Below are 16,549 nucleotides of genomic sequence, written 5' to 3'. Positions count from 1 at the left end.
ATGGCGGTGGTCGCAATGCTCGAGTGCTCGCTGTGTCCAGGATGGTACTGTACAACACAGTATTGAGGAAATAAAAGCTTGATCTGAGGGGTATCGTGACCCGCGGACCATGATTCGCGGGAATAGCGAGGGATGGCTGCACTTAGGCTTGGCTCAGAATTAGGCTGCTCGAGATTGATAATGCTGGCTTTGTCCTGGGACGACGTTGAGGGTGGTTCGCTGGGAATTTAGGATAGATTGATATCAATTTCTGCCTTTGTCATGCGCTTCCTCCCCCACACTGCCGTGGGATGTACCCAACACTAGCACGCGTGCTCGGCAGCATTCCGAAGCAAGTACCGATAGGCACCCTGCAATCCCTGCGAAGACGGGTACGACGCAGCATTTATCCGATACATCGATAAGACGGCTTCCTGGATGTTGCGGACTCCTTCCTGCTATCGGTACTCACCATGCAATCTTTCCTCGGCGCCCACCGATCGACTGCTACATTGGTATTCTCCCACCTCACACTCTTCAACCAGAGAGAGGCACTATCGACATTAGCCGCCGCAGATGACATCCGCATCGGATCCCGTGGTGAGACCCATCATCGATCACTCAGGAGCTCAAGCTCCTCGAAGCCGGGGCTTGCCGCCTTCCCAATTGCGCCTCGGCCCATCAGCCGCTGATCGGCGACACCTCCACTACCCCAGGACCCTGGGGGAACGTTGCGTGATGATCTTTCGGAAGTCGGATGTGCCCTGTGATTGCCTAATGTGGGTCTTGAAACTTCTCAATCGTGCGCCCACATTCCTTGTTCCCGAACCGGGCATGTTGACGCCTCTCGGTATGAGGTTGATCTGGAAAAGTTCGAGGTTCTCGGCCGTGCACAGACACGAGCCGAGAACGCCAACCGATTGTCTCGTCTAGCACGAGGGATATTGCTGCCCATATTGACACTGCTACCGGATTTAGTAACGATGGAACTGGGTTCCGCCGCCGGTGCGCCGGCCACTATCAGACCGATATACTCGGAGGTTGGTTTCTGGTCGTAGATGCTTTGATGGAACCGAGAAACGAGTCAAGCAAGGAAGCTCCTCTGGGCCCCTGGTAACTCTTCCAAGGCTTTGGTTTTGTCTTGTGACATTGGCATATAAGCCACGAGGTGAAGCCGCACTCCCCAAGCTTTCCGGCCCGGTCGACGAGCAAGTCGTGCGTCTGCCACGTCCGGGCAGGCTGTGTCACATATACCCGCCAAGCACGTAAACACGTTACCGGCTACAGCAATTCTACGAGACGCGCCGAGCCCTTGCTGGTGCACGAGTCCCAGCCATGGCGCCCATCGCCGTCACGCCGGATAGCTCAACAGCCAGCCCCTCCGGGGAGAGTCTGCACGGCTACTTCCATGTCACAAACGGCGGCCGCCACGCCAATGGATATACCAACGGTCACTCGAACGGGGCTACCAATGGTCTTGGCCATGACACGAACGGTCTCTCCAACGGCGTCGGCGGCCACGCCAATGGCATCCCTCCCTCGAACAAACCGATGCCCATCGCCATCGTTGGCATGGCTTGCCGCATGCCCGGGAATGTCTCTACGCCTGCCGAGTTCTGGGAACTTTGCACTCGGGCCCGCTCTGGATGGACTGAGATTCCCAAAGAGCGGTTCGACAATACTCGATTTCACCACCCCAATCCCGGCAAGGGAGGTGCTCTAAATCCGACGGGTGGGAACTTTCTCAATGTTGACTTCGCTGCCTTTGACGCCCCGTTCTTCGGGCTCACCGAGAAGGAGGCCATCTCTATGGACCCGCAACAACGCCTTCTGCTCGAGTGTACCTTTGAGGCTCTCGAGAACGCCGGCATCCCAAAGCATACCATCGTAGGGAAGGATGTTGGTGTCTTCATCGGCGGTTCTTTCCCCGAATATGAATCCTACCTATTCAGGGATTCCGACACAATTCCCATGCATCAAGCAACCGGTGAGAAAGCCCCGTGGAATATTTGCCTCAACGTGGCGGGACACTAACATACGTTCCCAGGCTGCGCATACGCCATGCAGTCCAATCGCATCTCCCATTTCTTTGACTTGCGGGGCCCAAGCTTTACGTCAGACACCGCATGCTCATCCAGCATGGTTGCGGTACATCTAGCCTGCCAGAGTCTAAGAGCTGGCGAGACGAGCTGTGCTCTGGTTGGCGGTTGCCACCTGAACATGCTGCCCGAGTTCTGGATTTCGTTTTCCACTTGCAGGTACGTTGGGGACCGTGTAGAGATTTCCAGGACGACTGAGAATACTAATGAGAAGCTAGATTACTTTCGGATTCAGGCCGTTCTTATGCGTTCGACGATAGAGGTACTGGTTTTGGACGTGGTGAAGGTTGCGGCATGATTGTTTTGAAGCCTCTTGACCAAGCGATCAGGGACAATGACCCCGTTCGAGCCGTTATTGTGGGGACTGGGCTCAACCAGGACGGCAAAACGCCAGGTATTACTATGCCGAACGGAGCAGCACAAGGTGAGCACCCAATCCATGGATCGAAAAGGCCATGGCTGACTTGAAACGCAGAGGACCTCATGAGGCAGGTCTATAGGAATGCAGGACTTGACCCCAACGCTTGCGGCTTTGTCGAGGCCCACGGAACGGGTACCCGGGTTGGGGATCCGATCGAGGCTACTGCCATCCACAACGTACTGGGCCAGAACAGGACGGCGCGAGACCCCTTGTGGATTGGCTCAGTCAAATCCAATATCGGTCACCTGGAGGGTGCCTCAGGTATGCCATTACCCCATGATCGTAAGCTCGAATAGCTGCTGACAGACATAAGGGATTGCCGGGATCATCAAGGCAGCGCTTATGCTCGAGCGAGGTTTCATTCTCCCAAACTACGACTTCAAGCGACCGAATCCGAAGATTCCTTGGAAGGAGTGGAACCTCAAAGTCCCCGTCACTCAGCGGCCATGGCCGAGAGGGAAGAAGTACGTCAGTATTAACAACTTCGGCTTTGGAGGCACGAACGGGCATGTTGTCCTGGAGGCTGCGCCATTCCGTGGACAGAGGGCGCCCGTTATCGCCGGTGATGACACCCCGGAAAATGCAGCCCAAGGGCGAAAGCTCTACGTCGTCACGGCCAACGACAAGACGGCGCTCTCGCAGGCAATGAAGAATATTGTCATATATCTCGAGCAACGCCCCGAGATCTTCCAAAAGGACCTTACAGCGAACCTCGCATACACCTTGGGGCAGCGCCGATCCCTCCTGCAGTGGAGAGCTGCGATCCCCGCACTCAACTCGTTCGAGCTTATCGAAGCTATCAATGGCGAAAAGTTCACACTTGGCAAAGAGACGGAACCCCTTCGGGTCGGCTATATTCTTACCGGACAAGGAGCACAATGGTTTGCCATGGGACGCGAGCTTTATGAGCAATACCCGGTCTTCGCCAGGAGCCTCGAGCGAGCCGATCAATGCTTGTTCGAGAACGGCGCCGAGTGGTCACTCATAGGTAAGCTCTCCCTGATCCACATGAATGTAACGTCTCAGGATACAGACTAAACTATTTGACAGAGGAACTGGGTAGAGATGCACAAACCAGCAAGATCAGCGAAGCGCATATCAGCCAACCGTCGTGCACTGCAATCCAAGTGGCGCTTATCGACCTGCTGCGGAGCTGGGGTGTTCGCCCAACTGCTGTCGCCGGCCACTCAAGCGGAGAGATTGCGGCCGCATATGCCGCAGAGATCATCGACTTTGAATCGGCCATGGCCATCGCGTATCATCGGGGCAGACTTATCCCCATTCTCAAAGAGAAGCACCCCGAACTCCGGGGCCGCATGATGGCCGTCGGTGGTAGTAAAGAGGAATTCGTACCACTCCTCGACGGCCTCAAAGAGAGAGAAGCCCGGATTGCTTGCTACAACAGTCCATCAAGTCTCACCATTTCTGGAGACGAGCCTGCCATCGCCGAGCTGGAGAAGATTTGCGAAGAGAAACAGGTCTTCAATAGGCGTCTAGTGGTCGACGTTGCATACCATTCTCATCACATGAACCTGGTGGCCAAGGAATACCGCGCATCCCTCGCCAATCTACGACCTCCTGTCCCAACAGATATTAGATTCCATTCATCCTTGCATGGACACCTCGTCGACGGAACAGAGCTGCAGCCGAACTACTGGGTAGATAACTTGACTTGCCCAGTGCGCTTCTCGGAAGCTCTGCAAAGCATGCTTGAACCTACCGGGGAGCATAAACACGGCGTCAATATGCTGGTGGAACTTGGACCACATTCCGGACTTCAGGGGCCAATCAAGCAGGTTCTGAAAGAGGTTGGCGGCAGTGCCCCCAAGATTCCTTACGCTTCCGCACTCATTCGGAAACGGGACGCAGTCGAGACAGCACTAGAGCTCGCAGCGAACCTGTTCACCAGGGGCGCGAACCTCGATTTCAGTGCCATTAACTTCCCCAAGCCGACCAAGCCACCAACGCTACTCACAGACCTGCCGCGGTACCCGTGGAACTACTCATCCAAGTACTGGCAAGAATCTCGTCTTGCAAAGATGCACAAGCATGCCAAAGGAATGAGGAGTGACATCTTGGGGACGCTCGCCAATTACTCAAACGACCTGGAGCCGACATGGCGCAATATTGTCCGCTTGGACGATCTTCCGTGGTTGCAGCATCATAAGATCCAATCGTTGACCGTCTTTCCCATGTCTGCGTTTATTTCGATGGCGCTCGAGGCAGCTGCCCAAAGGGCATCGGACAAGGACGTCCGGGTTGGCAAGTTTGAGTTGAAAGAGGTCAACGTCACCAAGCCTCTCGTCATCCCAGACAAGGATATAGAGATGACAATCACCCTTCGCCCGCACCAGGAAGGTGCCCTTGTTTCTTCTGACACCTGGGACGAGTTCCGAATCTGTTCATGGTCGCTAGACCAAGGCTGGACGGAGCACTGCGTTGGTCTCATTGCCGCGCTGGAAGCGGATCAAAATGATGTCGATAGTGCCAGGCGCGCTCGCGACACCGAGGCGCGCCTCAAGTCTTCACTACTTGGTGATGGCAAGCCCGAAGCCACGTCGGTTGCTCCCACGACCATGTACAACACCCTCACCGAGTTGGGAGTGGCGTATGGTCCCCTCTTCCAAGGGTTGACCAGCTGCGTCGCATCGGATTCACACGCAGTGGGGGAGATTGTGGTAACAGACGTCGCGAAGGAGATGCCGAATGGTTATCTTACTGATGCCATTATGCAACCGGCATTTCTTGAGTCAATCATCGAGATGTACTGGCCCGTTGTTGGAGCCGGCCGGCACACAATCGATACGATTTACCTCCCCTCGTCCGTGGATAATATCACCATCTCGCCCTCCGTCGCGGGAATTGCGAAAGAACCTGGCAGAACGGTTCGTGCTGTCTGCGAAGGGGACATCGGCCCCGGCGTTCCGAAGCCGACCAAAGTGCGCATAGCAGCGGTTGTGGGCGATGACGTGCTTGAGCCCTTGATCACCCTTGAAGGACTCACCATCTCACCAATCCTTGATGGTGACGCTCAGACGGACCTGAACGGCCCGAGGGAGCTCTGTTACAAGCTCGAATGGGATCAAGTTCAAGATGTTGATAACAGTCAGCACCTCCCGGCGGATGCCGAGATTGTCATCATCCAGGAGAGCTCCAATTTCCAGGATCTCGTAGCCATGGGCTTGGCAAATGCCTTGGAGCGAGCCACTGGGAGACTACCAGAAGTTGGCACTTTACAAACCGTCGACCCTGCCGGAAAGATTTGTGTCTTTTTGAATGAGCTGCACCAACCTTTCCTTACTACGCTGACACCTCCCGAGTTCGACACCATCCAGAAGCTTCTAACCAGCGTCCAAGGTATTCTCTGGGTGGTACGTGGGGCTTACGACAATTCTACCGATCCAAACGCCAACATGGTAACCGGCCTGAGCAGAACTATCCGGTCGGAAACCGCACTCAGGTTTGCCACGCTAGACCTGGATGCCGAGGTGCCGCTTTCCGAGACAGACACTATCGGAGCCATCATGAGAGTCTTCAAGTCCGTCTTCAGTGTGGACTCGGCTGTGACTGACGAGCTGGAGTTCATGGAGAGAGGCGGTGTATTTTTCACTCCTCGGATTGTTCATGATACCGAGATGGACGAGTATGTGCATAAGGAGACGAACCCGTCTATGCTCGAACCGGTGCCATTTGGAGAGGACAGCCGAGCTCTCAAGATGGAGATTCTGACGCCAGGGGCCTTGGATACGCTTCACTTCGTTGATGACCCGGCCGCTGAGGATTCTCTGGCGGACGATGACGTCGAGTTTGAGGTCAGGGCCATCGGGCTGAATTTCAAAGACAGCATGGCTGCCAAGGCCCAGATTCCCATCAGCAACTGTGGCATCGAGGCAAGCGGAGTGATCACCGCCGTCGGGACCAAGGTATCAGCCTTCCGAATAGGCGATCGGGTTGCGGCATTGACACAAGGCGCATTTGCAACTCGATCACGGACCAAAGCAGCCTTCGCCTTCAAGCTTCCCGCGGACATCACATTCGAAGCTGCTGCTACTCTGCCGCTAGCGTACGCCACCGCTTATTATGCCCTGCTCGAGCTTGGTCGACTTGGCGAAGACGAGGCCGTCCTAGTCCACTCGGCGGCTGGAGCCGTCGGCCAAGCGGCTATCTGCGTTGCGCAGATGGTCGGTGCCAAGGTCTTTGCGACTGTCGGGAACGCCGAGAAGAAAAATCTGCTGATGGAGGAGTACGGATTACCGGAAGATCATGTCTTCTACAGCCGTAACGGAGCCTTTGGTGACGAGATCCGTCGAGCTACTAACGGACAGGGGGTAGATGTCATTATCAACTCATTGACAGGAGAGGCGTTCCAAGAGTCCTGGAAATGCCTAAACAAATTTGGTCGCTTCGTCGACCTTGGCAAGCGAGAAGCCCGCTCCAGAACACGGTTGGAGGTTGCGGACGCCAACAGCAACGCCAGCTTTATCTCCCTTGATCTGCTCACTCTTCTCGCTGAGAGGCCGAAGGTTATAAAACGCCTCCTTGCAGACGTTTCCCAGCTTCTGAAGTACGGCAAGATCAGGCCTGCAACCCCAATCACGAAGTTTTCAATCTCGGACGTGGAATCGGCTTTGAAGACGCAGCAGAATGGCAACACAGTGGGCAAGCTTGTGGTTGTCCCGAAGCCGACTGACATTGTCAAGGTATGGGGGAATTGTCCTTCGACGCGCGTGTATGATGCTGACAGCATTGAAATAGGCCACACGGTCAAAGAAGGTGAAGCCCCTCCTCCGCCCAGACGCGACCTACATCTTGGTGGGTGGCACTGGAGGACTGGGCCGAAGTATGGCCCGTTGGATGGTGGCAAAGGGTGCCAAGAACATCGTGCTTGTGTCCAGAAGCGGTTCCTTGACGGGCCGCGTAAAGGAGCTAGTCGACGAGCTCGGTGCCGTAGGGGCCAACATCGTTGTTCGCCGCTGTAATGTGGTGAACAAGGCTGAAGTCGACGAGCTCATCAACTCAGGACTCAGTGAGCTTCCCCCTGTGCGGGGTGTAGTGCATGGAACGATGGTGCTTCGAGTAAGTTTTTCCTGCCGTCTTCTAATGGTCGAATGAGGCTGATAAGCGTGTAGGATGTGCTGTTTGAGAAGATGACGTGGGAGGAATACACTCAAGTCATCGAGGGCAAAGTCCAGGGCGGGTGGAACTTCCACCACGCGCTAGCGAACTCGCCGCTCGACTTCTTCGTAGCCATCTCATCCGCCGCAGGCGCCGTTGGTAACCGTGGCCAAGCCGCTTACAGCGCTGCGAACTGCTTCCTCAACGCACTGGTGCAACACCGCCTCGCTCAGGGCCTCCCCGCCTCGTCTCTCGACCTTACGGCCGTCTCCGACTCGGGTTACCTCGCCGAGGACCTCGAGAAGGCTGCGGAGGTGGCGCGGAACCTCGGGAGCGACAGCATCTGCGAGAGCGAAGTCCTCGCGCTGCTCAACGCCGCCATCGACGGCACCATGGCGTCGACGTGCAGCAACCACACCATCACGGGCATGCGCATCACGGCGGGCATGCGGCCGTTCTGGACCGAGGACGCCAAGTTCAAGGCGATGCGCCTTGCGGCCGAGGAGGCGGCGGCCAAGGACGCGTCGCTGAACGCTGCGGCCGTGTCGTTCAATGCCGCGCTCAAGGCGGCCAAGACGAGAGCCGAGGCCGAAGATGTCGTCTGCCGCGGGCTCGTGGACAAGATCGCGGCGGTGCTGATGCTGGATAAGGAGGATTTGGATGTCACACGGTCACTATCGCATTATCCGTTGGATTCGCTGGTGGCGATTGAGATTAGGAATTTCATTACGAGGGAGTTCGAGGCGAATCTGCAGGTGCTGGAGCTGCTGAGCAGCGGGTCCATTCAGACGCTTGCTAGGGGGGTTTGTGCGAAGAGCAAGATTGCGGGTTCGCTTGCCTGATGGCTTTTGGTTCATGTATCTGTTGCTTTGTTGCATTTGTCCGGTGCGGTCATTGTCGCTATTCTCGAAGTTTTGCTCTTCATTTTTTCTTTTTGTTTTCATTTTTTTCATTTTTTTTCCTTTTTTCTTTTAGAGCGTCGCAGGTTATATCGTGTAGGTGCGTTTGAGCAAGTTCTTGTACTATTTTCTTGGTCCAGACGTAATCAATTACAGCGGGCGTATATGTATATGAGTTACTGTTTTCGCGAGTTAGAAGTCATACGGTACATGTCTCACACGTCTCTCTTATGAAGACAAGTAAACACACCTGCCAAGCCAGAATGCGAGAGCCACCTACGGTATCTGTCTGGCGACACGGAATTTGAAAGTGATGCCATGTTAAGAGCCCATCCGAGGGTCTGTGCTCCTCAAGCGGTAGTCTACCGCGGCCTTTGGTCTGACGTTGTCCTCTTCCACCGAGCATAGATCCCAGGGTGCCTGCATAAAAGGAACAAAAACGAATAAATTCTGGAAACTGGTATCTCTAGTCCTTCAGACTATCCGCCTAGGAGAGATCACGACTGTGAAACAGGCTGCGATGAACATTCTTGCCCCGGCTCGGCAACGCGATAGGGTAAACCGCGGAACGCAAACCACACGACCTTAACTAACCGGCTTCAAGGAAGCTCTAAGCTGCCACGCCCGAAGGCCCCGACTGCGATGGGTCCGTCTTCACCTCGGTCTCGACGGCTGCGGCGGGTTTATCCTCTCCAGCCGTGGCCTTCGTTCCGACCCCGCCCAAAGGAACAGCGACCTAGACGGCCCAAGTCAGTATTCGACAGCCCACACTTAAGCAAAGCAAACGAGAAGAAAGGAGAAAAAAAAAAAAAAAAAAAAAAAAAAACCATACCTTCAAATTCCCCGCTGCGATCTCCCGCTCAATATCCTCCAGCCGGCTCCTCTTCTTGTACCTCTTCCACGCCGGCCTGCCCGAATCAAACACCTCGTCCATCTCCTCCAGCGTGTACCCTTTGGTCTCTGGCGCCAGCAAGGTCATGTGCACCAACGCGGCGGCGTTGAACGCGCCGAAGATGTAGTACATGTTGTAGGAGATGTTCCAGAGCAAAGGCGGGACGGCAAACGCCAGGACCATGTTCCAGAACCAGTTGGCCGAGGTGGACAGGGAGACGGCCTTGGCGCGGATCCTGCTCGGGAAGATCTCGGCCGGGTACGTCCAGGAGACGGGACCCCAGGTTGTGGCGAAGGTGGCGACGAAGAGGTAGGAGCAGGAGACGATGGCCGAGGACACAGGGCGGTTTTGGTACACGAGCCAGGTGATGTCGCTGTTGTTGACGGTGCGGGTTTCGTCCGTGTTCGGCTGGCCGTAGTACTGTTGGAGGGCGCCTGGAACAAAGGTATGTCAGATTAATTCCAAATCGACGTGACCGTGTGTGGTTGCTTTTGAGCATACCTGAAATAAACAGCCATGTTGCCATGCCGAATGACCCGAGGATCAAGGATGGGCGTCGGCCCCATTTGTCGAGGTAGATGATGGCGGGGAGCGTCAAGGCGACATTGATCACGTACTGGATCGACGCGGTGGCAAGCGGGGAAGCGATCTGGGCGCCCTCCATGATGTAGACAATGTAGTACATCATGATGTTCATGCCGCAGAGTTGGGACCACCTGTTGACGATTCAGATCAGCACAAATTCCCTTCCATGGGACTCTCTCCACTTGGGTGGCCAAGCTACTCACATTTGAATACTCATCCCCAGCAGCACGCGCTTGAACATCCTCGGCGCAACAAGCGCTTTGAACGACGAGATGGCCTGCTCCCGTTCAAACCGCAGCGCCTCCTCAATCTCCTGGTACTGGGCAAGCACCTTGGGGTGGTTCACATCGCCCTTTCCGTGGAGGTTGGCCAGCACCTGGAGGGCCTCCTCCCATCTGTCCTTGGACGCGAGCCATCTCGGGGAATAGGGGAAGAAGAACAGTCCGATCAGCAGAATCCAAGCCGGAACCATTTGCACACCCCACGGGATGCGGAACGCCGCGGTAGGCTGGTTCGGGTCGTCGGGGCCTCCGCCCACCCCTGAAGCAGCACCAAACTGGATAAAGTATTGACTTGGATAGGTCAGCAACAAAAAAACAAAGGAAGAAAAAAAAATGAAAATGAAAATGAAAATGAAAAACAAAACTCACATCAAAATCCCCCACGTGATGGCCCACTGTTGCAAGCTGACCACGCGCCCGCGGATCTCCTTGGGGGCGATCTCGCTCTGGTAGATGGGCACGACGGACGAGGCGATACCCACACAGAGGCCGCAGATCACGCGGCCGATGCACAGCATGGGGATGTTCTGGGCGGCGGCCATGAGGATGCTGCCGATGATCCAGAGGACGCACGAGAACTGCAGGGCCACCTTGCGCGAGTACCGGTCGGCGATGAAGGACGAGACCAGCGAGCCCACCAGGCTCCCCGCCGGCATGGACGCCGTGATGCCCCCCTGCGCGTACGACACGGGGTTGCCAAAGTACCGCTTGTAGGCGGCCGTGCCGAGCACGCCCGACATGGACGAGATGTCGAAGCCGAAGAGGCCGCCGCCTAAGTTTTGGGGACATGCATGGTTAACAGCTGATTCTGACAGGAGAGGGTGAACTGTGATGTGAGGCGGGGATTGGAGGTTGGAGGTTGAATTAGGCGAAAGTTCACGGCGGCGAGTGATAGAACGGCAGAAACATAAATCCATGAGAGAGATGTCCAGAGGGGCGGGGGCCAAAGTTTGACTTACCTATGGCGGCGAACGAGCAGATAAAGTAAACATTACTTGCTTGGTACATGGCGGGCGATGGGATGCACTACTCTCTCTGATTTCCAGACAGCCAAGGTGAGAATGGATGCCAGGGGCCGACAATGCTGCCCGCGGCAAGACAGGGTCACGTTGACAGTTTCTAGAAGCTAGATGAGAGACACGGAGAGTCCAAGACATTGTGCAAAGAGCAAGGGAGACGGCGGCGGGGTGCAGCAGAAGTTTATATGAAGGCCCAGAGAGCCTGCATGACCCCTCCAGCAGCTCTCAGCCCAGAGCTCCATGCACAGAGCTGCCCAGGTAGCATGGCGGACGGGGCAGGGATTGATGGGCCATCATTGCCCGAACTAAGCATTGTAGGGTTGCACGGCCATCGGCCGGCGGTCACACTACCCAGCTAGAGGGATGCATGGGCAGCAGCAGGAGGGACGGGGCATGCCCATTGGGAATCCTGTTGGCAGACTGGAGGGTTAGCAAGCAGGGTTCCGGGCCATCGGTTGGACCAACCACACCCTGGTTTCGTCTGGCGGGAAGCAACGTAACAAACGTAACGCCGAGTATACATGACAAGCCCTCTGGACCTGCCATGTTTGTCAAGATGAGGTAGGGGGTTCGTGGAGTCGGCAGACCTGCTGCCAGGGAAGGTCTCAATTCCTTGTCCAACAACGGTCCGGGATGGTAGAAAGGCAAAGACGCTGCCCGTCAGCGTTCGTCAAGGAAGACGGGATATTTCGCGGTGCGAGGCATCCCCTCCCCCCCAGCCCGTTACCGGCGCTGCTGCAACGCCCTCCCTCTTGGCAACCTTAAAAAATGCCACCCGTTGAACGCCAAGTCCAACCCCCCGGAAGGCGCCAGATCGGTGGCGTTTTTCTCGGGTTGTTAGCCTGGCGTTTCCGGTTCGTGGAGAGTGATAGCCACGGAGCCGAAGCCGGATACGGGAGGTATATGCGCGTCATTTTCGAAGAACTGCGCTGTCTTCTGAAGAAGCTCTATTGTGAGACAGTGAGGTCGGGTCCTGGCCCAGTGCAAAGCAAGGCCCTCGGGGCTCGGGAAAATGCTGCACGACCGGGAGCAGGTGGAACCAAGTGAGCTCGGGACACACTACATGACGCTAAAGGGGGGACTCGGACGAGGCAATAGGACCTCCTCCGGAGCGGCGTTTAACGGGTGCACCACCGCGGGCCCTTTAAAGTACGTGTAATAGCCTGCATAGGCGCTCAAACGTGAGCTATCGGCTGTTTCTGCACACCCGCTCGCATCGTATGGCTTGGCGCAAGAGTGTGTGTACACAGTATACAGTCGAGCCGCGAGGAAGGGTAAAAAAGAGAACCGCGACGTGCTAAGATATGGACTCGAAGGGGAGTGCTGCCGAGCAGGATGCAACGAGGGCTGGGGGTTGGATCCCGGCAACAAATCGTAGTGCCCCGCGAGATGCAGATGCCGCCAAGTGCGGCCGAAGCAACGCCGTCAAGGACCAGTGATCGTCGACTTTGGTGCGAGGGGTTGCCATGAATCGAAGGTTCGGCTGCCCCGCACTTTACGCCGGCCAAGGCCACTGCAGGGCATGCTAAGCTCATTCCCGTCCCCAGGTTCGCGGCCCCAGTTAGGCCCAGCGACCATCGCCGGCGCCAAGCCGCTCCCTCCATGGGTCCGCTACCCTGGAGGGGAACTTTCGCCCGCACAAGGGCCCCCGTAAGCTCAGGTTAACAATAGCCCGAGGCAGCCCGACCGCGGTGTTGGGTCTATGCCGACAGAGACCGTCTCACGTGTTGCTGCCATGCATCTGCGGCCGTGACCGTTAGCCACAAAGCGGCTCCATATGCTCGCTACCTCTTGAAGATACTCTTCACCTCTTCCAGCAACCTCGCTCTCCTCTCCGCAGCCACACGTAAAGCGCAGCACGCAGTGAGAAAAGGGTGTAAAGAGAGAGAGAGAGGGGGGGGGGGGGGTTGCTACCCATGCTCAATGCCGACACGCATTCGCAAGTCTGCGTCGATTGGCGATACACTCCTGATCTTGCAAGACCCAAGTGCTGTGCCATCCTTGGTTGAGGAGCATGCGTAGCCACCGAGATCTGTCGAGTGTTAGTTGGGAGCTCCCACCGAATCGGCGAGCCCGGAGGAACCTGTCGCGGTCAGTCACGACCCAGAAAAAAGAATGACAAGTGAAGATTGTTCGAATTTGAGCAGCCAACTTGGCCTATGGAATGAACATCCTCAAAAGGCATTAGACACTCGGAGAAAATGCTTGGCCGCGGACAGCAGCAACTTCGACATAAGAGTGTCGGGTTGACCACCATCGCTCTATACTACACATCCGGAAGTATGTTCGGAGCAGCGACGATTCGAAATGCGTTCGTGCTGCCATCATCATTCCAGCATGATACTGTTGATGCTGGACCGGAAGGGAGAAAAAAAGAATGCAAGACAATAACCAGAAATATATGGGGTATCGCGATGCACCCGCCTCCTCAACGCCGGGCTACCGTCCCGGGGTAGAGCCGTCTAATCACGGAGGTTGCTTGCGCTTCTTCACGCTGCCCCTCCAAAAAAACGCCGCCGACGTTCCGTGAGTCGTTTCCCGATGCCCATACACGTCGTTAAATTCCGTAGCCGAGGGCTTCCGGATGGTAGACCCTCATTTCCTCTTCCGAGGCGGACGGTCTCTACCATGAGGTGTCCTCTGAGATGCCGGCTGCTTCGTGAGGCGCCCACCGCCCTGTCTGGACAGAAGCTCAAGATAATCGCGCTGCTTTTGAAAACTCGAGTAGTTCCCCCCCATGATGACCTCGAGGATACTCTGGCCACGCCTGTTCGGATCTTGCGCTAACCGCGCCATCCGCTCAGTGAGATCCTGATGAGCTTGGGCAAAGAGAGAGAGCACTGTGGCCGTGTTGCTAGATCCACCGGCAATGTCGTTGGCCGGGTTGTTTGGGTCAATGATGGAAAGGCGGTTGTGGTCCTTGTAAGCGAAGTCTGTCACTTGATGCTAAAGCATCCAACGAACCTAAATCAGCATGCATGACGAGTCGGACAAGCGTTGGATGACTGACCTTTGGAATCCATCGGGGCGGGTTCAAGCTGATAGCAATGGTCTGGTAGTTGAACTTATTGCCGTAGAGGTCGAGAAAATGCAGAAGGAGCTGACCGAGATGGTGTCTGGTATCCAGGTTCCCGCTCTGCACTTCGGGCATCATCTGCAGCATACTCACCACCAGACAAATGACCGAGAAACCACCGATACCGCCGTTGACAGGCTCATTCAGGCCGCGCATCAGGAGGAAGTGCTTGATCAGCGTCACTAGTGCAGGCATGCCAGGGTATTGCTCTTTCCAAGCCTTGAACGTGTCAATGGCCGTCAAGCCTGTGCTGTTCTCGAACGAGACATCAACTTTGAGACCTGTCCGGTGTTCGATAAACTTGACGAGCGGCACTTTGGCATGAAGGATGAGCTCAATCTCATTTTCCCAGGCCATCTTGTGGTTAACCAATTGGGCCCTAAACCGGTGAAGCGATGTCTTGGTGGCATATTTGGCAGCGCCGCCTGCTGCGTACCTGTCGGACATGAACACCATGTCCATATCGGCTGTAGGCAGATAGAGGCCGGAGGGGAAAGAACCAAAGGGGTAAACCTCGGCATCTCTGAATACTTGCCGACAGAAATCCTTCAGTTCCTGAACCAGCTCGCTGCGTAGCCGCTGCTCGAAATCACGCGGCCTGATGTACTCGTAGAAGTCAACGATCTCCTTGTGCAGCCTAATGGACAACTTGGTTAGCAGGAAGTCGGACCGGGGCAGCATGGACATGCTAACCAAACAGCCATGTTAGCAGACTGGGAGTGGTCCGCCTCCGTCATCCACGGGGTGGGCGACTGATTGGGATCAGGGCGCCACTCGCTGACGATGCCACCTCCGACCGGTGCCTTGGAAGCCTTCTTGAGCTTTGTATGTGGCATCTTGATCTCATCATCATGAGTCCGCTTCCGGGTTCCCAAGGCTGCAGGCGTCGGATCCGGCCATAGCTCGCGTACCGGCTTAGGCGGAGCAGGGCCGCTCGGTGGCACTATCACAAGTGGCTTTGGGGGGAGAGTGGCCTCTTTTGCTGGCGGAGGTTCCCGATCATCGGCTTGGTCCGAGGCATCGCTGTCGTCAACGTCGAGAGAAATGAAGTCTGCAGCTTCGGAAGGGAGAGAAGTTCTGACTTCCTTTGCCTGAACGCGAGCCTTACGGATTAGCTGCACAACGTCCTTCTTTTTCGCCTGTGCCGCCGTTTCTGGCGGCAGGGCGGTGTACGGGTCCGGGTTGGACCACTTGGGTATGCTGTTATCGGAGGCAGATTGCTCAACAGACAGCCGTGCACGCTTGTTCGAAGGCTCCGTCGATCCCTCGGCCTCATCCCCCGAGATATCCATCTCGGCCTCGTCGCTATCCGACAGCTCGTCGAGAGGACGGTACGTCACGCCGCCTTCTGTGTCAAAGAAGGCAAGCTCTGAGCCGGCAGCATGGTCGGTCTTCAGTAGTTCACGCTCGGCGGCAATGAAGGGACGCCACGGCCGACCGCCGTAGCCCTTGTTGAACCTGCCGTCTCGAGCGGCCCGGGCATTGTTGCCATTTCTTGGGGCGCGGTCGTGCGGTCCGCGGTGTCTCTTCGCAGAGCGCGAATCTTGATGTGGGGAAGGTGGCTCGTGACGATGGTTACGATCATTCCGGTCGTTCTGAGGACGATAGGTATCGGCCTCTTGGACGCCTGCAGGTTTGTCAACACGGAAGGTGAAGTCGCCCTGTGGCGGCCGGTAATTGTCAACACCAGGTGGCCCTGGATAGGTTGCGCCCGAGCCATACCCTGAGCGATAATCGTCGCGATCAGAGTACGACGACGGCCGGTACATGTCTCTGGGGCCGTTCCGGTTTCTCGCGTCACGATCTCGATCACGGTCATTGCGATAATCACGTGGCGGTGGATGGTAATTGCCTCTTGGAGGCGGATACCGCGAATCGTAAGACATTGTCGCCCCTCCTGCTGCCGAGTGTGTCTCTGCGATCTGAGTTATTCTGGAACCGTTAGTGACTGGGAAAAATGCCGTCACTGAACGCGGCGATAATTTTCGGGTTGTTGGGTTCGAATTCGGTGGGGGAGGCGCGAGGAAAGCGGGAAGTCGCTTAGAAGCGGGTAGTGCTATGCCTCATTTGTACTAGCGCACTTGATCGAAGGAAGCTCACTCGTCGGTCCCGCCCCAGACAGAAACGCGGCCACAAGTTTGTGGCTGCGGGAACCCAGTGGAGGCGTTTGGACGCGAAATTCA

At 56.2% G+C, this 16,549-nt stretch overlaps 3 protein-coding genes across 3 annotated transcripts; 1 reads left to right on the top strand and 2 right to left on the bottom strand.

Annotated features, from left to right (window-relative positions):
• Positions 1–1,314: 1,314 nt before the first annotated feature.
• MFIFM68171_06387 (uncharacterized protein) lies at positions 1,315–8,456 on the top strand (the record flags this gene model as incomplete). Its single annotated transcript, XM_071061807.1, has 8 exons — positions 1,315–1,966; positions 2,027–2,237; positions 2,297–2,502; positions 2,554–2,760; positions 2,813–3,487; positions 3,550–7,199; positions 7,255–7,575; positions 7,629–8,456. The coding sequence occupies 8 exons, from the start codon at positions 1,315–1,317 to the stop codon at positions 8,454–8,456; spliced, it is 6,750 nt and encodes a 2,249-aa protein (XP_070917908.1).
• Positions 8,457–9,123: 667 nt separating this feature from the next.
• HGT1_1 (high affinity glucose transporter) lies at positions 9,124–11,279 on the bottom strand (the record flags this gene model as incomplete). Its single annotated transcript, XM_071061806.1, has 6 exons — positions 9,124–9,249; positions 9,346–9,839; positions 9,907–10,121; positions 10,194–10,562; positions 10,641–11,043; positions 11,231–11,279. The coding sequence occupies 6 exons, from the start codon at positions 11,277–11,279 to the stop codon at positions 9,124–9,126; spliced, it is 1,656 nt and encodes a 551-aa protein (XP_070917907.1).
• Positions 11,280–13,885: 2,606 nt separating this feature from the next.
• Positions 13,886–16,252, bottom strand: MFIFM68171_06385 (uncharacterized protein; the record flags this gene model as incomplete). Its single annotated transcript, XM_071061805.1, has 3 exons — positions 13,886–14,236; positions 14,301–15,003; positions 15,060–16,252. The coding sequence occupies 3 exons, from the start codon at positions 16,250–16,252 to the stop codon at positions 13,886–13,888; spliced, it is 2,247 nt and encodes a 748-aa protein (XP_070917906.1).
• Positions 16,253–16,549: the final 297 nt, after the last annotated feature.

This window comes from Madurella fahalii (assembly GCF_045866475.1).
Source record: "Madurella fahalii IFM 68171 DNA, scaffold_3, whole genome shotgun sequence".
NCBI classification, from domain to species: Eukaryota; Fungi; Ascomycota; class Sordariomycetes; order Sordariales; genus Madurella; species Madurella fahalii.
Note: the sequence above shows the minus strand (reverse complement) of the source record. Positions and strands in the feature narration are given on the sequence as shown.